Source organism: Haemaphysalis longicornis, unplaced genomic scaffold, assembly GCF_048455015.1.
Source record: "Haemaphysalis longicornis isolate Haplotype H1 unplaced genomic scaffold, Haemaphysalis longicornis Haplotype H1 scaffold_7, whole genome shotgun sequence".
NCBI lineage: Eukaryota > Metazoa > Arthropoda > Arachnida > Ixodida > Ixodidae > Haemaphysalis > Haemaphysalis longicornis.
Genome location: NW_027526422.1, coordinates 142,581,562 through 142,604,099, shown reverse-complemented (window position 1 = coordinate 142,604,099; position 22,538 = coordinate 142,581,562). Strand labels below are relative to the sequence as shown.

The window sequence follows — 22,538 nt, the reverse complement described above, 5'->3', positions numbered from 1 at the left end:
GTGAAACTTCTGTTGCATGCACAGTGATGATGGTGATAGCACTTTCGACGGATGGTCATGTAGTGACGACCTCCTCAACCTGCTTGCGGCTTCTTGTAGCTCGTTCAGTAACAAAGCCTGGCCAAGATTCATCAAAGGCCAAAATGGCGGTGCCCAAGCGGCTTCAGAGTATCAGGTTGCGACGCATCATACGGGAACGGGCCCACAGTTGCGACGTCGCAGCGGGGTTCGCAGTACATTATATCCTACAGGAGCTCTGCCGGGACCGATGACAAACAAAATAGCAGCCGGTAAAACGCCACAGTGAGGAAAGTAACAGCGGGGTTCTACTGTATTAGGACCTCGTTTCAAATGAAGAGTTTGAAAAGTTAACGTAATAACAGTTACAACAGTTTAACTTAAATTGAAGAGTGATATCATTCTTACGTTTAAAGATGGAGACACTAATTGGCTTGGTGTGATGAATACTAGTTTTGACGTTTTCCGCTGCGGATGGTGGTGATGTGAGCTCCAGTATAAATAATGTGGTACAATAAGTGCTACAGCAAATAGCCATCGATGTTGGAAAGAATTATGTCAGTCGCTTCGTCGGTTTCCGAGCAGGTATATTATTTGCAATTGAAGTGGGCTGTTTCCCGTCGGTACGGTTGACCTTTGTGTTGAAAGCGCCCCACGAAACAGGGAAAGGAAAAAAAAGACGGCCTAGCTTCTTTCGACCTTCGTTCCTGTTTCGTGAGCGCTTTCAACAGCAAGATAATCTAGCCCAATTGTGCGTTCTAGTGCAGTACGGTAGTATATTTTTATCTAGGCCTTGCTAGCCAGTCTGGCAAACGAGGGCGGTGTGTGGTGGCAGCAGCTCTTCACATCCTCGAGTGTTTGTATGAGATTTCAGGGTGACCGTTGAAGGAGTGCGGGGTCTTGGTCACATCCTGGTCATGTGGCATTGAGTATCACTCTAGCTAGAATGCTGGTCAATCAGCCGACTTACTCTGATAGTTGTGCCAGTATCTTGGACGATTTCAGATAACCTCTTCTTGTGGAAGGTGAATGGTGTTTTCGGTGGCTGCTTTGTTAGGACTGTATCTAAGATGCAGAGCTCGCGGTAAGGTCTTAGGCCGTTCGATCACTTTTAACTCTCCAGAAAGCACATCACCCGTGAAGAAGTTTGACATTCATGCTGGGAGTCTTTCAAAAGTGCACGCACTGTTTCAATAACCGACTGCCAGTTTCGATTGTGATAGATCTACTCAAAAAAACATTTTTTGTGTCAATGACGGGTGACGAATTGGCGTAGTGAAAGGCACCCCACATTGGTGAGACGGGTGAGTATCTTAACATTACACTGAACATTACAAAATGGGGAGTAAGATAATGTTCTGGTTTTACCAAAGGTTCTCGGAAGTTGAAGGATCATATTGCATCTATGGTAGCCGGTAATGGAGAGCTGTCTGGAGAAATATCTCTAGCTCTGGTGGGTTCCGTTGACGTTTTTGAGACGAACTAGATAAAAATCAAAATATTAGAATTACAAATTGCTTGCACCTGAAACAGGCCTATCTTTGTTTTCGGCAGGTAGGGCCATGGAGAACGGGCAGTCTTATTATCTCCGAGAATAAGCACTGCTTTGGTTTTCGGTATGTTGATGTTGTTACGTATTGTAGATAAAAAGTCCTGAGACTTCTAAGCAGGTCTCCAGTAGACATTGTAAAGTACAAGGCTTAACGTCCGTTTTGTTGATTAAAAGGAGTTAATGCACCGTCGTTTTGGTTTCGAATGAATAAATGAAGATATGCTGTTGACAGAAAGTCTCATTAGAGTAACTGTGCGAGTTGCAGTAGGGATATATCTGAATAGCTTCGTTTAGCAGTACCCATCTTGGAGTATAATTGCAGCTCGTTTAAACTAAACGGTGTTGAGAAATTGGGTAACATTTGCGCTTTTTGTTCGAACAATCTACCTATATTTTGCTGGACCGTGTTCAGAAACTCGAGTAATTGCAAGGTACAGACCGGGTTTGCTGTACCATCGATGCACATTACAGGAAAGTCTTGTTTCTTTTTCTGGCGGTGCTGCTCCACTAATGTTTTCGAGGTATATTGCTTGAAACTAGCGTAGAAACTGTCATCCTCAAACCAGCATGCTTAATTCTGCTGAAGACAAGCATGCGTACTCGAGAAATTGCCCCTCAGCAATTCAGTGTTCATAGACTCCGGGCACATAATGATCAACGTTTTGCACCGGCTACTATTTTGTTGGAAATCCTCTGGTGGAAACCACGGTGGCAGGGAGACAGTGTTGCGTAGAGTTAAGAACAAGCTTACACGTCGATGGATGCTCAAAATTCGACCGTCATAAATTAGGATCACGGTACGTGCTGGAATAATGCAGCTTGGTTCCCACTATCCAGTCCTGTTAATGGAATGTTGGTTTATGCAGGCATGAGAAACGAAAGTTATAATGTCATTTACAATATTTTTACACGAGCTGCAAGTCATTACGTTTCATTTATATGCATTTTGATAAATGCCTGCGTGCTACAAACATGACTTGGCTGCTTTTCTTTATAACTAACACTAAAGAAATGCCGCAGGCACTTTCGCAATAACGCTGGCTGTTACACGAGTTGCCAATTTCTTCCTTTTTGTTCCTTTCTTCAACGCTCTTTTCCGTTTTTTTTTGTTTGCGTTACGTTTTTTCAGGGTAATTTACAGACTAATATTTTTGATCACGCTAGTTCATTTTTGTAGTATCCTCAAGTCTTCTTTTTTCCTGCTTTCTGCTTCAAAATGTAGTCCGGCCTATTACGAGCATCTACGCTATATAAGGATGATACCTTCGCCAGTTCTACATTGTTGTAAAAATGCATACATTATGTACTATATTCGCTACTTATATTCCCATTTACAAGAACTTTTCTGGGCCTTTTATTAAACTTTTTTGTTCAGTGAAAGTGGTGTATAAGATGGATATTTTAGATTTTGTGAATTGTTTTTTAAGGATTGTACTTCTTGTAGTTTTCGTCACACTTCACGTTTCAAACTTTTTTCCAAACAATTTCTTGCATTTACGCTTTTATAATAAATCAATATCTTCTTTCCCCAAATTCTGCATCCTTGTGAAAATACAGGTACTTAATTACACAGTTGCACATTTTCGAATGTTAATCTTCGTTTTCACACAGTGTTTTATGCAGTCATCTTTTCGGGGAGAGGCATAGGAGGTACATTGTTAATGGCGTCAGTTTGTTTGGTAGTAACTTGTTTCTATGTTTTTATTTTTCAAGGGTATGTATGACACTAATCCAATATGAAGAAAAAATATCTTGCGGCCGCTAGGTATACATTTTTTTTGTGGTAGTGTAGAGCATTACGCGGTTTGTCATATTTCTCTTTTTTTATTCGTATTTACAACGTTCTCTTCCGAGATTTTTTGCATTCTTTCTTCTTGGTGGGAAATGTGTAATATGCATATTTTTGATTTCGTGAATTTGTTTCTTGTAATCTTTGTTTCAACTATTTTTTAATTTTTTTTATATATCCTATTTCACCAACTACCCGCATTTAACATATTACAACTACAAAGTGTGTTGCTTCCGCCAGTTATACATATATACAGTTATACACGATTTGCTCATTCCTCATAGTTTTCGTTCATATTTTCAACGTTCTCTCGCGCGCTTTGTTTGGTTACTGTTCGTGTTCTTGGAACATTTGTACAGGATATAAATGTAGGGTATCGTACCTGTATTTTTGTTAAATTTGTAGTTTTGCAATTTGTCTGATTTTTCGGTTTTGCGAAATTGCGTACGACCACTCATCGCCATTCACGCTCAAATAACGATGTGCCACTTACCCAAGTATTCATTTGTGTGAAAATGCAGGGCGTTGCACGTTTTCTCCAGTATCGCTTTTTTGTTCTATTTGCAAAGTACATTTACGGGTTCTTTGTTTATTCTTAGTGGTCCCGAGTAGGTGCATAACACGCAGATTTTGTTTCGTAAGTTAATTTTTGTAAAGTTGCTATTGGTGGATTCCGTTCTTTTTTTTATGTTTATCGAAAGCCCATCAGAGCCGTTATCTCCATTTATCCCAGTAGCACACATAAATGTTTTTACATTTATGTGTGCTACTGTGTGCACATTTTTGTTGCGGACGTTACATTTATGTGTGCACGTTACATTTATGTGTGCACATAAATCCCATTAGCACACATCTCAATTCTTGTGCAAATGGAGGGCGTTAGACAGTTTGGCTGTTACCAACAATTTTACGGATATTTCAAAAGTTGCGGCCCTACTATTTAGTTTTTCTTTTTGTTTTTTTAATATTCTATCCAACCGATTATGTTGAAGTACGATATTAGAAGAAGTGGATGAGTTTCTTTTACAATTCTGCAAATTTGTGCAAATGTAGGGCATTAAACGGTCGTGTGTGTAATGTACTTGGCAAGATATTTTAGCAATAATAAGGTTTATTTCAGGCTCCCGGATGATGCCTAATAGTATCCGTCCTTTACCTTTTGAGGAATTTCTCGAGAAAGAAAGACGAAGCGAGTCAAATATTTCTTTTTAAGAAGTCAATAGTTTACTTGCCAGCTGCTGTGGATTCTGAGAGGGTACGCTGCCGCCAGATTGCGCCGGTGCGATTACTTTGATTGCTATTCAGTAGTATTGCCTCCTTACTTTTACCAGTATATTTTTAAAATAAGTGCCAATAGAGAGCTTGCGCACCAAGTTTCCTCGACGCACGCAGTTGCTGTGCCTTCACAGCAATAGCTAATGGCGTTTCGTTTCATTATTGGGGAAACGCTTTCTTCCGAACTTTTAACCGCCTAAGCCCTCATTCACACAGACGTCACCTTCTCCGTCACGGCACCGTCACGCCAAGAAACCGCGACGGAGACGTAATCAAGTAGCGTTCGTACTCGAGCTCTCCGTCAGATTACAGGGTCGTCTTCCTAGTAATCAGTTTAGCCTATAATTGAGCGTTTTTAATCTGAAAAGTAAAGAAAATGGTTTGTGCTCACTTTGCGCTAAATTTAGCCGTAAAAATTTGTTTTCTGATTAGCCGGTTTAGCGCGGGGCATGGTCCTGTCACGTCGACATGACGGAAACGTAGAGCTCGGCCTCCCGTCACCGTCGCACCCTTTTCGGCGAGAAATCGGCCGAAAAACGGCGCCCATGACGGAAAACGGAGACGTGATGGTGACGTGACGGAGTTCTCGCTGCAAATCTCGCAAGGGTTCTCGCAAGGGTTCTCCGGTTCTCGCAAGGCAAATCTGCTGCTGCATCCGTATAGGATCTAAAGCGTGTATGTTAGCTGGTAGATCTACTGCTATAGGTTAGCCAGTAGATCAGTACATCACAAAACCAGAGGCGGAGGAGGATTAAAAGAGGAGGAAGAATACATGATTGTTCTACGAGCGCAGGTGCTGTCCATGGCAGCCCGATGTTGCTTTTTTCTAGTTTTGGTTCTGTTATTACGCTCCTAAATGTAGCAGGCCTGGGAAAACACGGTCATTTTTAGTGTCCGCTTCTTCCCCAGCGCGACTGGTGGCGCGCATGCACGAAAACGGTCACCGCTGCAGCCTCTGCCGCACGGCGAGGCCGAGCGCGTCTCATGTAGTGGTGCCCCCCCCCCCCCCTCCACCTGCAACTCCCTACCTTTTGCCACTGACGGCATACAACGGTCAGAGCGCAGTGCAAAGACGAGGAATAGTTATCAATATTTCTCAGTGAGAGTGAATTGCAACATATACGCTTGGCAATTCCAGCTCCTTTGCTCGGTGCTAGGCACGTTTCTTACGAGGAAAAGTAGAAAGGAGGTAATCTCTGCTATAGATGCGAAAATGAAAACTGAGTGATAAAGTGTTTGTCACAACGGCCTGCTTTTGGTCCTCGCCATTCCGGGGTTGAAAGTAAACAGCTTTTGGAAGGTAACATGAATGTTCTTCGGATGATATTATTGTGCAAACACACACGTGGTCCTAACCCTGCGGGGCCGCTCCGATTGAGCAAAGGTATGCAACAAATGTGGCGCCCCCTTATCATCTTAGGGGGGGGGGTGCCCCCCCCTGCCATTTGTATGCGCCCATCTCTGCTCGTGTGTGCTCTATGTGATATTCTGTTGCTGAAAAAGAGATGACATGAACAGCAGTACCAATCGCAACAAGAAGTCTTTTTGCTTGGTGGTAGCGAAAGGTGTGAAACTCGTTCGTGTGTCGAGAAGCTTAGCAGAAGGATAGGACTTGTGTCCTGCGTGTGCTGTGGGAGACAACCTTGTCTGTATTGTTTGCGCATCAGTGGTTCTCGCTGGACGTCGAGTTTGTGCACGTAACGCGAATAAAGTGCTCAAATGATGTTCGAGCTGGCGCCGTTCCAGCCCAAGGAACGTACAGAGGTCAAAACTGCTAAAAACAACGCGCAAACGTGTAGCCTTCAATATGTGCAGCGCAGCCTGCTGATAGCCACCAGCGAGACCAGCTAGATTTAGGTGACAGCGCTGCGGCGGCTTGGCCATAGGTCGGCGTACTCGCTTGTGAGTACACTCATTTGTACTCAAACTCACGAGTGAGTACGATAATGAGTAAGTACAAACCCCGATTCAAAAAGTGAGTACGATGACGAGTTTGTACAGGTGCAAGTCCACTACTCGTGAATACAGTACTCATAAGTAGGGTACTCATGAGTATGAGCACACATGAGTACAGTACTCTTGAGTCTAGGTACTCCTGAGTACGAGTACTCATAAGTACATAGTACTCATGAGTACACAGTAGTCAAGAGTACAGAGTACTGTGAGTACTGTGTATTCATGAATGTTAGTACTCGTGAGTGCTCCGTACTCACGAGTACACAGTACTCTTGACAATGAGTACTCATGAGTACAACACTCATCAAAATCGCAATTGCGACTGCTTGTACTCGTGAGTACATGCACTCATCAGCGGAGTAGTGCAAACAAGTTTTATCACGAACTCGAGTCCGTACGCACGTGTACGAGTCGCCAACATTTAGCAGTACCGCTGTGCCGCTTAACTCTGAACGATGATAATATCAGATAATGAAAACTGCGGCTCTCTCCTTTCCCGGTCCCTGGTGGGCGTGGTTAGTGGTTTTAGGCGGTCACTCGCTAGGGGGTTGCGGTGAAGAGGGGTAACGAGGCGGTGACGGCCGGGCGGGAACGGCGGCCTCATTTGTTCTGCTCCTATGGCACTTGTTGATGACCGCGGTAATTCTTGCTTCAGATAATCAGCCTGGGAACACATGGCTGCTTTGTTGCGCTTGCTCCCTTCAAGTTGTTTTAGGGGAAAGGCTGTGGGGACTGCTAACAGTGCATGCACTACGCGCACTGAAGTCGCTCTTCATGATGATTGTTTCTCCAGGCTACCAGGGGATGATGTGGCACTAGTACCGAAATTAGCCCACGCGCTAGATTGAAGGTTATGAGGCTGCCTACGGCTGTTAGATCACCATCGCGGTGGGGGGCGTCCCTATTCCGCGATGTCCTGGCCGTGGCTAACAGTTCGGACCATGTTCACCAGTATACGCTGGGTCCTAGCGTCCGGACATTTCAGGCCGTCACCACACTGCTTGTTAGAGGGAAAGGGTGGGGTTTGTCCACAATCCTATACATGACGGTATAGGGTGCCGGGTAAGGGACAGAGATTGCAGGTGGCCGGGTGCAGGGTTGTGCAAATGGCATAAAGAAGGGTGCAATTGGGATTCTTCGGAGGCTGGCGGCCTTCGTTTTTGATATTTAGGGATGTGGAGGCTGGAATACTCTCCTTACGCTATAGTGGGTCCCAATATCTCTATATTTTACGAGAGGGTCTGTCTCGGGAGCAGCAGGTGATGTTTGTCCCTCATAGATACTGGCCCCGTACACATTACCGCGGGCAGCGGCATGGGCTACGTCGATACCCGTGAGGGATGTGCGACCAGGTAGCCACAGGATTTCTATCTCAGGTAACTGATCCTTTGTTTCGAGGGTGCGAAGGGCTGTTGTGGGGATGCATCCCCGTGGATAACTGCGGCATGCTGCTTTCGCATGCTTAAGCACTGTGATGGTGTCCTCCCTAGTTGTTGCAGCTAGGGCAATATCCAGCTTCTCTGCAGTTTCGGTCGGTCTTGTACGGACGGTGAGGGAGGTGATTTCTGTACCTGTTGAATTGGTGACACATACCGCATAGGCAGGCCGCTGAAGGTAAGGAAACGCGTCAATGTAAGTTCTGAAGTGGGTTTTTGACACACCTTATGTACATGCCCTGGCTCGTGCGATTCGGCGGGCTTGATTGTTAATGGGGTGCATGTGTCCTGGTAGTGGTTTTAACCGCAGTTCTGCCTAAATAGTTGGGGAATCCGACCATGTGGTCTTGTGTTGGCGGCGAGGCACGAATTTCTGTTTCGTAAGCATCGGCAGACATACGTTTGGATCAAAACTGACGAATATTATTACATGAACCTAAAAAATGCATTTCTATTACGAAGAAGCAAAGTTTTTCCGACACACTGAAGTGAAAAAATTCAAGTACTCAAATCAAAATTCAAATCAAAAGTTTTAAAGAACGAAATTTGTTTGAACTTTTGTGGCAAAGCGGAACCGCTATGCATAAAGACGACGTTTGACAATATGTAACTTACTAGTTGGAGTCCTTCTGACGATGTACTTTTGACAAGAACCACAGCTTGATATACGGCGGCCACAGTCATGACAGTATAAGCAACGTTCACCCGTTGTATCAGATGCAGCGATGGCCGTTTTGAAGCATTTGTTGCATGTCCCGCTCTCCGCATTCCTGCGAAATTAGGCAATGGCAATGGTAACATACGCGTAACCAAGCCTCTCAGAATTTTCATTTAATATTTCATTTTTTTGTACAGCAGCAAATGTTCTGAACTTATATCTTACATAGAAATAGCGGAAAGAAGATGAGAATATATTAAGACAAGGCTGCTAACGTTATTCTAAAAAGATGGAAAACAGCAACAATGAAGTTTTTCATGCAATGTTCCAGCTTTAACTATGGTGAATGAAGTGCAGTATAGCGAGCTGCGGAAATACAACGTGAGTTTGGTTGGATATAGAATTTTACGGCAACCTCACTGCGTGGCAGCTGCTAAATCACCTACCCCTTTGTTTACTTTGTTGTTGCTGCTCGTTGTATATAAAAGTATATGTTTTAAACGTATAAACGTTGTATATAAAACCTGTATAGCCGGTATTCAATGGCGCGGAATGCATGCAGGCAACGAAGTGTGCGCCGCCATATCTGTGGACAAGCGTCTCTTGCTAAGTGATGTGCGCACGGCCCGCAGATCATGCACCCCTCTTCTACTCCATGCAACCATGTGAGTGCGCCCACGGCAGGGATAGAGCAGCGGCGTGCGCGCATTGGGGGTGGAACTTCACGTCGAGACTGAGCTGCGTTGTTCTCGCCGCCGCCGCCGCCTTCGCTGCGAAGGCCGTATCAACAAAGCGCGCGCTGCCGCTCTAGGCCGGCCGTGGTGCGCCGTTACTCGTTACGTAGGGCTCCGCAGGATGGCAATACTTGTTCGTGCTAATTACGACTGTGAAACACAATACTGTTTCAGGTTATGAACTCTATCTCACCGAACGCACAGTATTCCCTCGAGTTCAATGTGAGTGCGATTAGTAACATCTCTGTTGACGCAACCGTTTAGAATCGGAATGGAACGGAGCAGATGACGTACGCCGGTGTTTTTTTTTCTTCGGAGTGCGGGCGCAGTTGCTCAAACCGCGCCGTGTCCTGGCCCATCGGCCATTGCTGTGGCCGTTTCCAGTGTTGCCTAGCGAAGAAATTAACCGCTAAACTTTTCAACGAATAGCGCCTATTTGTTGCTGTCCGTTGTCATATAAAAACCCGTGTCTGCTTGTCGGTCCGATTAAATGATATTACATTTATTCAAACGCAGGCGTTACGTGATGAATTAAATTGTTATAACGTTCTGGGATCGGTGGTCTGTTGACCTGCGTGACTGAAACGTAAAATAAACCTTGAAGAGCACTTCTTTGGTTTTTTTAAACCTAGTTCAATGGAAATGCTTGAGACATCTCAAGACCAAAGGTGAAATAGGAATTGCGTTAAAATCACTCAAGTCGGAACGATATTATCAATTGCACTGCTAGAAGCGTAACGTTACCTTGAATGCTACCGGAATTATTAGATTAACGCCGTCCACAAAATGGTAGCTACAGAAAACAAGGAAAACCGTGATATAAATTCATACCAAATAATATTATCCCAGGCACTAGGGGAAGAGGTTGTTTGCGTATTAGTGTTTAGATGGATTTGTTGACGTGTTGCATAGGAAAAGCTTTTCTTGCATTTTAATGTGAAGCACTTTGTACAGGTAAGCGTTTTTTTTTACAACTCCTTATACACCAAAGGGGGTATAACATAGCCCTGCCTTGCAAATGCATGGAGCATAAACCAAATACGTACTATTTTATCACATATGTCAAGGTGAATTAGAAAACTGTTGACTTACCCACGTTCAGCAGAAAACAACTCCAGAAGTTGCACGGCCGGCTCTTTTAGATTGCAAGCAATGTTTAGTGGAGTTATTCCTGCTTTGTTGGGGCAATGAATGTTTGCTCCACTCCGCACGAGAAAGCACGCCACCACCTGCCTTAATTCGATGCCTACTTGCCAACGTTCCGGGATTTTCTCGTCAACCTGCGTAGGGCGAGCCAGAAAACGGTATTTGGATAAATAAAGTATTACGAAAGTTCTTTTCCTGTTGAGGGCACTTAAAATAACACAAGTTTCTTAATATACAAATATCCTTGGCATCATAGGATACTGTAGTGGATTCATGACTCCGCGTCGAAGAAACTTCCCGCTTTTTCCCATGGTAGAGCAACTTAACCTGCATACAAAAATGGAGCACTCCCTTTCTACTATTACCACCCTCTTTCCTTATCCTTCAGAAAGTACCGCTGCGCTCCCACATCATGAAATTGTTTTAATGATGCGGCTCTAGGGCAGGGCAAATCCGCCCCCAGCAACCCATATGGGACATTCCATCATTCTTCTAAGTTCATAAACCAGGCGCTTCTACGCCTGCATGAGAGGCAGGTGTGATTAATCACGTAAGAATTACTAACTGAAAGCGGTGTAAGTAGGATGCCCCCACTTCAGGCACCTTTACTATCCCCATGCACAGAGCCGAGGTAGAGTGCGCTGACAGTTACAGACTTGGGGTCGTGAATTCTTCGTCTACTGGGTCCGAGCACTCACGCCTGCCATCGTTTAGTCCTGATGCCGATAGCAATGCTGGGCGCTCCCTGGCTGGGCAATTTTTTGGCAGGGAATTCAAATGTCAGGTCATCCTCTTTTATTTATTGGGTTTTGGCGCATCCCTTCTCAAGATTGCCCGTGACTCGTGACATTACCTCTCCTGGTTAAGAGGTTTTTCCCAAAAATTGGCCTGGTACCAGGCTGGCCAGGCCAGTGATGCCAGGCTGAAGAAAGAACACAGCGGGCGGCCCTTGCCCTTTCGTCGGAGAATCGGCTGTTGCACCTCACATGGATGTCCGAACTAGCCACTGAAAATCCTGTATGACTAAAAAAACACGGATCATTTCGCCCGGCTTGCTTTCATAACTCTGCGAAAATCGACCGAATTACAAGGCCGTAGAACCCGCTGAACCGGCTTCGTGAGCTCGGCATCTGTAGTGCGAACCTGGCGTCTGTGCTCCCCACTTCAGGCGCGGATGTGAGCGAAGTTCAGTTTTTTTTTCGTAGAAGAAAGGGGACCGGGGTAAACGGTGGTTACGCCTGACGACGCCTCGGTGTCCTAAGCCAATAGGCAATCGAAATATGAACGCTGAAACTACTTAGTACATAGAAGGTGCAGAAAAATAATATTGCCGCGAACCAAGCGTTGGGTTTGTTTATGTTTTCTTTTTCCCGACCGGCTGCGCCGGACTGTGTTATCTGTGTTATCCGTGTGCCAATTGAAGCCGCTGTTCCCTTCGTTAATTTTCTGCCGCACATGTTATCTCTTTTCTTAGGGAGGGCGTTTGGGACTACGTCAGCAGCCTAGAATAATCTTCTTTGATCTACTGTCTTCTGGATGTAATCGCTGGTTCGAGAAATACTCGCGTCCAATAATGAATTCGTGCAGAGGAGACGCCGCGGCATTCTAATCGCCAACACTCGCCTGCGCACGTCACTTTGTTGACTGCTGCTAAACCGACTGTATTTTTGTGTTCTTAGGGGAGCACAAGTTCGCTCCAATAAACGTGTTTTTCTTAAAGACAACTGCGTCGTATTTGGCAACGGGACATTATTCAGCCAAACACAATAATCAATCAATGTGTTCCTCACAATCATCTGTGCGTCTGTACCCCCTTCCCTATGCAGCCCAAGATTTATATAAAAACTATTCGTAGACTCCTTGTTCCTAGACTTCATGAAAGCTTTTGAGATTGTGTCTCACAGCTTTCTTAGTGACAAGATGAGTACGTGAAACGTTATTCCACAGATAGTAAACTGGTTGAGGCCGCACCTTGAGTCGAGAAAGCAATTTGTCGTTTTCAAAAGACTACGGTCAAACATTGCGCACGTCACAGCTGGCATGCCAGAGGGTTCGGTTATGGCTCCGCGCTTTTTCAAATTTTCTTATATCATCTCACGTTCGAAATTAACTCTGCGTGAGCCTTTTTGCAGGGGGTTGTTTGCTGCACCAAAATTCAATCGCATGAAGATGTACATACTCTTAAGTATGGTATTCACAAAATAAGCCAGTGGTGTTGTTTAAAATGCGACATGAATTTGAATAACGTAAAACATTTTTGAGGTTTACAAAAAAAAACAGCCGGAAAAAAGTCTGGTATGAATAAATATTAGGCCATGTGACAAAATACCAATACATAAATGTTTATTTTATGCGCAACTTTGACTGGCAATGCCAGGTTGACTACATGGCAGCTAGATCATATAGGACTTAGTGTTGGCTTTGTAAAAATGCAAGAGATTTCTTTTTAGCATGGAGAGACTTGCTGAATAAGGCACACTAAAAATTAATCACGGTAATACGTGCGAGGTATGGGATCTGCCGATGATACTTGACGAACAGAGATGAGAAAAATTTCAAATTTACCTGCGCCCTTTCTTTCGGGCAAATGTGGTGTTGGATAAATTGCGACGGGAGCGAAAAAAACAAACCCGCCGCAAAAAAAAAATACGATTGAAACTATTTCATACCATTTATCAATGTCAAATACGCGTAGTCCGGGGAAAACGTCTCTTGCCTCCTCACTACATAGCAACGTGAACAGATCACGCATTTCAGGTAAAGCAAACAATTAGCACAACGTATTCGTTTAGGGTGTGTTTTTTCTCTCGAGACCATTCACGATTAGAACAACCAGCCCTGCGGAATCGTATTATTAGTGCTTATTATTAGTTCATCGTATCGTATGATTATTCTTTTCGAATCATTCTTTCGTTTTGTTTTGACAGTTTTTCTGTTCGTTCTATGATTTCGGGCGTTTTATGGGTGCTTGTTTGAGATACATATCCTCGTTTTACACATGTTGTGAATGTTCGATCTGCTGTAAGGCTGACGTGTGGGTGATTGAAACTTCGTATTATATTGTGTTTCCCCTCCCCTGTGAGTGACACCGCTGGCGCTGTTGGCATTAAATAAACAAAAAAACAAATAAATAAATAAATAAATAAATAAAAATGCACGTGATCTGGACAACGCCCGAGAAATCACGCCACGAATGCTGGGCAAAGAGTTTTTCAACCTCGAGGTGGCCGACGCCAGGCGCTCCTCACGATGTGCACTGTCACGTGCACTCGGTATCTTTTCTTTGCTTTTTTTTTCTGGTAAAGCCAGATGGTGGAAGTACACGGTACACATCTGTGGTATTAAACACGTCTCTTCGTCACCGTTGAATGTTGGCTCTAGAAACCACTTCACATATTTGTTACTGCCAACACAACACATCGAAAACCAAAGGTCACAAACATTACGATACAACAGATTACATTCCGATTCAACCCGTGCAAGAAGCATCTTTCTCCTACAATGAAGCGAAGTTTCCTACTTTATGAATAATAATTCCTGCATTAGCATTCTTCGACATTAGGAAAACAGGAAAGTTAGCTGTAGGAACAGCTTGACTGGTCCCGCCCCCTTCCCCACGCAGATGAGTCAATATGACTGGTTGAAGTTTTCGCGCAGAGAGGGCAAAAATGAAACAGCACCGGTAAGAGAACGAAACTTCAAAAATGAGAGTAAAACAAACTATCACCAGTTTTTGAAGTAACAGGAAGCGCGCAAATCTCGCTTACACACTTTCTTGGGGCAGTCATCACAATACCAAAAGGAGCGCCCAAGTCCAATTACACACATATTTGCATCAGTTCAGAGAAAAAATCGCAATTTAAAAATAGAGGAACATTGAAGTACGGAACGCAGAACACACTGCGGTTGACATGCGCAGGCTCAGCCTCTTCGCCACTATACTTTTCATTTTTGTACACATCACCAAGCAGTGGGTATGTTTCCTTAATCGAACGACTTTTTGCTATTTTTGTTTCCTGTGTTACGTCGTACTAGGTCTTCCTCTGGCCTCTAGCGTTTTCTTTTCATTTCCCTCTTCCAGCTGTATTTCAACATAGGTCACCGTTAGGTTAGGTCTTTGGCCATTGTCGTTTTTGCAAGGGAAGCCGCTAGGGCTTTTAGCTGGACTCTCAGACACTGTATCTATTTTGTGTATTGATTGACTGTCATTTTCAATGTTACTGCCTTTTTTTTCTTTTACAGAAATCCTTCTACCGCAGCTTTACTCTCATCAAAGAGGATTACACCATTCCGAGGTCTCCTATTGCTAACTTGGAGCTGCGTTTTGTCTTAACCAGGTCAAAATCTGCGCGTTCACACTCAGGACAAAAAACTCTTAACGATGAAATTACATTTTCATATTCGCATATATTCTCATTTCTGCTTCTTCTTTACAATTGTCTGCACTCGAAAGAGCGAGTTCTTCGGTAACTTGTGCATGTGTCCCGCCTGAAGCCGTACTTTTTCCGCGATTAAGTTCAGCCATCAGCTTCTGCCGTCTTCAGCACCCAAACGTTGCATCTGCCGCCGAGGGTCATATTGTAGTAGTACTACACTTTAACGAGCCCTATAAAGTAGGAGCGGTTCCATAGTCCGGGAATACAAGTGATTACGGGGTCAGTGACACCCTAGATGCCAGTAGTTTCTGGACGTCCAGGTGGTCGCTGGTAATCAGGTTCTTCACAGCTCATGGAGCGGGAGAAGGGAAGAAAAGGGTGGGAGGTCAGGGTTATGCGCACACTCTAATAAAATGTGGACAAGTGTGCCAGGCTTAGAGCAATAAGTGCATTGCGCGGGAAATTGAGTTGGAAACATGTGATTTAATGAATTGGATGGACGAAGGTATTCATTCCTTTGGATGCAACGAAGAGTTGTTTTTTTCTGGTTTGGACACCTTCGAGTGAGGTTGAGGGAATTGTTGTCTCTCGAGTCAATAATACTATGTAATTTCATAGAACTTAACCGATGGCGTGGACTCCGCTTGTTTTTCTGGGGCCTGTGAGGATAGTGCGGAGGCTGGATGACGGGAAAAATTATTTCCTGTCAATGTACAATGGGCGGGTGTCCAGACGAAGGAGACGTTTCTTTGTGGCTGATGTTGGGAGAGGAGGCGGAAAGTTGGTGGGGCCACTCTCCCCGCCAAGAAGCTCTGACAGGCAGCTTGGGAGTCGGTTAAGATGAGGGCGCACTTGGTGTGAATGAGTGCAAATGCGACCGCAAGTTCCTCAGCAATCTACGTGATGTTGTGTTAATTGAAGTACAGGCTATAAGGACCAATTTGGTGGTGACGGTTGCAACCTTGTGCTTCCCGCCTGTATACGAGCTAGCGTCTGTATACGCGACGTCTAGAGTGTTCCCATAGATGTTCTCGTGGGGTTGACTCCGTGCTTGACGTCTGCCCGGGTGGAGATCAGGGTGCATGTTTTTGTATTGGGCGAACCCGTACAGCAGATCTCTAAGCGTTGGGGAGGACAAGAAAACCAGGAGGAGAGGCTGGGTGTGCGAGTCGTAGGTGCTTGAGTAAACTAAGCCTCGCAGATGTTTGATTGAGACGGAAATGTTGGCTGGCAAGGTGGCCTTGAATTAATTCTGAAACAGTATATGAAGCCTCAGTTGTAGAAGCCGCTGAGTAGAGGTGTTGATAGGCAGGCCCAATGCGTGTTTGAATGCCGTGCGGAGGAGCTTGTCAAGGGCATCCAAGTCTCCTTTGGTGAGGCAGAGGTATGGAGCAACGTATGTAACTCTAGAGATCACAAGTGCTGGAACCAGTCTAATCATACCTTCTTTTTTCATGCCCCGATGGTGGTTAGAGATGCCTTGCAGCATGTGTGTAACTTGAGTGAATGTCTTAGAAAATTTGGATAAGGTCAGATCGCTCCGCGCATTTGCTTGTATGGTGAGGTCGAGAATTTTGATTGAAGAGCTGAGTTTGGTGTCCTGGCCGTACAGATCAATGGTCTGCCATTCACAAGAAGATTTGTATATCTTATACTGGTGGTGATATAAAACCTCTTTTGAGAAGGGCGAGAATATACATTCACGATGAAAAGGCTATACTTAGTTTTAGTCGAAGGGGAGAGGAGCTCGGTGAGCACTTTATTGCATCCCCGTTGTGGGGTGACGTGATGAATTCATGAGATGGTTTTATGCACCAGAGTAGGCACAGGAAAGGTGCCAATGAAACAATCAGGGACCGAGCCAGGTAGTTTGATTGATGAATTAGCCTCCTGCAAGGCGAGAACCAGTGGTTTTGGGTCAAGAGTGGTAATAAACTGATTTAAGGCAGCTGCTTCTTGATTAAGACCGCGGCAGTTTCATTGAAGAATGGTAGCAATATTAGACTGGGACCTGGCCATCTGGAAGAGATGCGGTGATGCAGTTGTCGGGAGTGCGTGAGTATGGGATGCTCTGGCTATGGGCTCTGATAGGGCATGTAGAAGACCTCTCTTGATGTGTGGTTCCCAGGTCATAGTTGTGATTGGTTGAATTACTGGCGTTGCTAATTTCCCGTAGGAGGGAAGTGTTATCGGAACGTAGGGACTGGAATTTCTTGCTCAACTGATTTTCTTAACAGATCTTTTGGAGTTCTGGTGTGATGGAAGTCAGCCGACTAGGTAATTCAGAAAACATGTCTTGGATCTGAGGTGGGGGTGGCGGTTGTGTTTTCGTCACAGAGCAGGGCCCTCTGTTGTGGGCGGATTCGGTTTGTTGCCTTTTTGATTGGGTGTTGCGTGTGTTTCCCGAATTATATCTAAACGAGCCTTGAGTGGCGCTAAAAGTGTGTTTTGTTGCTCAAGTAGTTGAGACATATGTTTGCAATCCACACAAGATGTGGGTAAGGTTGGAGGTGTTTGAGGGTTAGCTTGGGAATGAGCTGTGGGAGAGACCCGTTGGGCTCAGCTTACCAGTTAGGGCTTGTTCTGGTCCTATGGGCGGGTTGCTAACTTGCTTCGAGAGTGGTGGCGATTATGTTCGGCTGCGTTGATTCTGGAACTTCATCTTGATTGTCGCCTCCTCAGGCTGCTACCGTCCATCGTGGGATGCCTGGAGCTGCTTCTCCCAATCCTGCTTGGCGTTGCCGACCGGTCCCTCTGCCCACAGCTTAGGGTCTGGTCTCGAGTCGTCTCCAACCGGCGCTGTTGCTGCCGCTGTCTCTACCTGATGACGTGCGGCGTCAGGAATCGTTCCGGGCAACCTTTGGAACCGGTGACGTGATCTCCCCCGCACAGCATGCACTTGGCCACGCAGGGGCGGTCTGAGGCCGGTCTCGTAAGCTGCACCCGTCGCAAGCTCGTGTTCCTTGCTCCGGGCAGGCAGGGCAACGGTGATCCACTTCGTAGCATATCTCGCAGACAGCCATGGTCTTTTTGTGCAGGGTGCACCGATACTCCGCTCAATAAAGCCAGACGTAGTGCGGCACTTTGGGTCCGGCGAACGATAAAAGGACAGTTGTCGAGTCGTTTCCCATTCCTCTCGCCACGTAGATTTTGAATCCGTCCTGAAGTATATTCTCTTTGATCTCTTGGATAGCCAGTCAGTTTGGGAAGCCTTTAATCATTCCCTTCACATCATCGCCTGAGGCTAGCCCGTGAAATTCCACAAGATGTTTTGTTCCTTCGATCATGATCTTGGTCACTCGGAACAACTTCTCCGCCACTTGTTTAGCCGGAGTGCTGACGGTTGGCGTGTTTTGTTTCTCGTCGACCCGTAGTTTAACGTTTGCGTGCCGCCACGTTGTGTTGGTGGCCTGTAACAGAGCCAGCGACAATTGAGACGATGCGAGGTTTCCAACGTTGAGTCTGTTTAGTAGCCGGAGAACTAATTTGTAATCGTCCAGGGGAAGATGCACTGGTCTGGAAGCTCACTTTGTCCTTGGAGGTCTTGGTTTCTCTTCTTGGGGCGAGGAATGCGGCGGCTGCAAGTTGATCTGACTTAGCTGTCGTCCGTCTCTTCGGGGTTGCGCCTTCGAGAGATTCATGACCCACTCGCCTGCGGCCGGTGAATCCTGGTTTTCCTCGATGTCATCGTGTTGCATTTGGTTGTCTTCTGCCATGTCTTGATTGGTATTCCCTACGCACGCAGGGTCGCGTCGTTTGCCCCAGGCGGGGCCTCACACTCAGCCAGGGTTACGATTACTCCGCACGATCCGAAGAGTGCCTCTCAGTTCGGAAAAGTCGCACTTACGGGCGCAATTTTAGCGTCGCCGGGTGACGATCACATTGTTCAAACCGATAGCAGTGCAGCAATTGCACTGATAACGCGTTTACACGACTGTTCTTTGATCTATGTAGAGCTCAACAGAAGCGCGTCGGAGCTGGGGACCTTCTTCCGCCGGGGGTCATGTCATGGGCTCGTACTCTTGGCTCCTTCTTATAAACATAACCAGGGGCCAATCCCTCTCTGCGGGTATGCGCCCTCTGGGATAAGCGGACCCATAAGCTGGAGAAGGGTGTTGAAGACGCTCGCTGATGTTGGTGTGCGTGCAGTACTTGGGATATCGCAGCTGCCTTGTTTGCATCTCCTCTATCGTTTATTATTTCAATCACTATCTGTAAATACAACCCCTTAGTTGCCACAACAAACTATCTTCGAACGCGAGGCATAGCATCATAACCAAAAAGAAGAAATTGCAGTTTTAAAGCTCCCGAACTAGTTCGGAACGCTTGGTACAATTCGGTCTGCTTCGGGTTCAGTTCCGAAATGGCGGAACAAATACTTGTTCGGTTTGGTTCTAGTTAAGGGCCAAAATTTGGGTTCTATTGCGGTTTTCGCTTCGGTTCCGGTTCCGGTTCGACACCCTGGCGTGATACCTTGAAAAAATTTTACTTTTTCTTCTTTCGGGAATATAAATTGTACAAATAAATTTACTCCAATATATGAATTAATAATAAATCATATCTAAATTTTTCAAGCAGAAATGGGGGTTTAACACTGCGTGTGCCTTTTGCCCCCCTTGCAAAATTTCATGTATTGACCGTGACAAGCTGGGCTACTCATTACTGTAAGTTCTTTGGCCAAAATAGTGATTATAACCTAAGCGTGTTAATGTCATGAGCCATTGTAACAAATAGTGAACTTGATTTTTTTCTGGTCACTAATTTTTTGTAATTATCCTGACCTTCCCCAAAACATAAAAAAAGACATGATGGTTTCACAACACAAACTAGTACCATCAAACATCTGTTTGCAAGCACCAACGTTTTCAGTATATTTTCTATAACTCTCCAGGATTTAAATATTTTGCCCCTACGCTTTACAAGGGGAGGTAGAAACGTACCCATAGATTCTTTCATGCCAGTGCCTGTCTCAAAGACAGTGCATATATCGCTTGTTTTTCCTCGTGAACGTCTTGAATAAAGTGAATGCGTTTTGTAATGCAACACATCTTATGTGCTTTTGTGAACTCTTGCAATCCTTTGCAAGTTTTCTATGAATCATACATTGTGCAAATAATGTGATAGATAGCAATGAAAATATATTTTGTTTAGGTGCTCATGCAAGCCTGATTTTTTTAGCATAAGTAGTCGGACCAAAACCGACCTTGCTTATCTAATTAACTTGGTGGCCTGACAGTGATATAATATCTGCGCTTATAACTTGTTGCGAACTACTTAATTCGAACTGTGTGCTACATATTATATAGGCTTATTATGTTGTGCTGAAAATTAAGAGTCGGCGGGAACATTTTTGCAGCCTACCCATGTAGCGTTCGCACGATAAACGTGAACCTTTTTTGATAAGGCTGAGTTTTTTGTGAATCTGCGCATAAAACCTTCTTGTTTCCATGGTACAGATCCGGGAATATATCGCCAACGCTGACATGGTACAATGGCCAAAGGGAAGTTTGAAAGAACAGCGGTACTGCTGAAGGCAACATTCTTAAATAATCTGTGGAAACTGATCAAAAACACCAAAATCAAGTAACAAACTAAACAGCACCTGGATAAGGGTAAGAGAGAACGTAGAACGTTTCCAAGTATCACTTCCCACTGTTTTATGGGGACATACTAATAAGACTGTTATACGTACCGCCCACATTGCGCATGTGGATGGCATATCCCAGTTTTGCGCCTTTTCACGCAAGTCTTTCTTCAAGCAAATATGCAGCACCGTGTCGCCGTGCCCGTCTCCCTTATTTACATTCGCGCCAGCTAGGAGCAGCTTCGCCGCAATGCTCCAGTGGCCTTTTTCGGCGGCGATCAAAAGTGGTGTCTCCTCATCCTTGTTTGGAATGTCGACAGCACAGGACTCCTGCGTGCACAAAAAAGCGATGAAATATTACCTAAATATCCGCATGCACAAGGCAATAAATCAACGTGGGAACTCATTCAATGCCTATAAAAGCCTGGTAATGCTGTTCGGTCCAACTAATAACTGGTCCCAAACACATAAGCGGTAGGCATTGAGCAGCATTCATTCTTAAATATACCGAGCGGCATCCGCTGCCGTTGTGCCGAAACCTATATTTTATTGTGGAAGCCGCTATTAGAGCTTCAGAATGTTCACTCATGTGTCTGAAGCATTCATTCGCAAAGCATTCTACCTCTACCAGCCAACGGATCCTTCCTGGAGTGCTGCTCAAGAAACACCCCACGCGGCTGGGGATGGGCATGGCCGTAGCCTCCGCGATTTGCTACCGGCGGCCCGCGCTTTAATTGATGGCGGAGGCCACGGGAGGGCAGTTTTCACTCATGGAGCAAGTGAAGACGGCGTGGCGTATGGTTACCCAGCGTTCTCCGAGCGCTGGTCAGGCCAGTCGGCGGGAGCCAGTTGTGGTCTGCTTTGGCAACGGTTGTTTTAAGCCTGTTTTGGCGCAGCTTCGCATCCATTGTGCGCTTCCTTCACACGGCTTGATTAACTTGTTCGAGAGCCCTCTTGGTTAACCCGCATCCGACGGAATTAAGTGGTCGGACGGCAAAGATACGTAAGGTTTGGGTTTTCAGGGCGGGAAAACAAAATATAGACACAACATACAGACACCTGGTCGCTAGAGAAACGCTACTTTTTGCACACTGCTTGCCACGAATGGGACTCCGTTACCTAAGTTGGTGAATACCGATTCGGTTGTGTTTTAAGAGGTATTACGAAGATTCAGCGATGGCGTAGAGGTAGGACACCCGCCTCGCGTGCAGAAGGACCGTGGTTCGAATCCCGGTGCCGGACAATTCCCACCGGATTGAAAAAAAATTCGCGTATTGATGTTATTGCACAAAGGGGCTTGGGATGCGGCCTGACCCCGGCGACCATTGGCGGTAGTGCACTCCCTCACCAGAGCAGGATTGGCCACCCTGGTGTAGTAACGGCCACAACCTCCCATGAATACGCCAATTAACCCACGGTCCTCAGTCCCCAGCGGCTGCGAAGCAACTGACCACGGCGGCGGTCAGACCTGTGACGCAGCAGAGGGCACTAAGAATCCCTGGATCCGGACAGGCCGCCAATGGAATCTGAACCTGGCAACGTTTACGCGCGAACCTTGTCTAACGAAACAAGTCTCGAGGTGCCGTTCGAGGAATTAGAGGGCATTAAATGGGATGTAATAGGGCCTAGGGGGCTAGGAGGGCAGGCGAAGCCTTCACGGTGCTCCAAAATGGACACGTCCTATGTTACCGTAGTCTAGAGGACAGAAGAGAAAGGGGAGTGGGACCTCTAGTCAATAAAAGCATAGCTGGCAACATACACGAATACTATAGCATTAACCAAAGGACAGCAGGTCTTGTAATTAGGCTCAATAAGAGGTACAAGCTCAAGCTGGTGCAGGGCTACGCGCCCACATCCAGCCACGACGACCAAGTAGTGAAACGCCTCTATGAAGATCTGGAATCGGCAATGGCTAAAGTAAAAACACAGTATACCGTAGTTATGGGGGACCTCAATGCTAAAGTAGGCAAGAATCAGGCTGGAGATAAGGCAGTTGGGAACCATGGTCTCGGCT

General features: G+C 45.6%; 1 protein-coding gene across 1 annotated transcript in view; it reads right to left on the bottom strand.

Moving 5' to 3' along the window:
* Positions 1–22,538, bottom strand: part of LOC144145246 (uncharacterized) — a 329,859-nt gene that overhangs the window by 99,972 nt on the left and 207,349 nt on the right. Inside the window, exons 14-16 of the mRNA XM_077676783.1 lie at positions 20,633–20,854; positions 10,511–10,698; positions 8,642–8,796 (exon numbers count right to left, since the gene is read on the bottom strand). Coding sequence (XP_077532909.1) covers positions 8,642–8,796; positions 10,511–10,698; positions 20,633–20,854 — 565 coding nt within the window. The remainder of the gene's footprint in view (positions 1–8,641; positions 8,797–10,510; positions 10,699–20,632; positions 20,855–22,538) is intronic.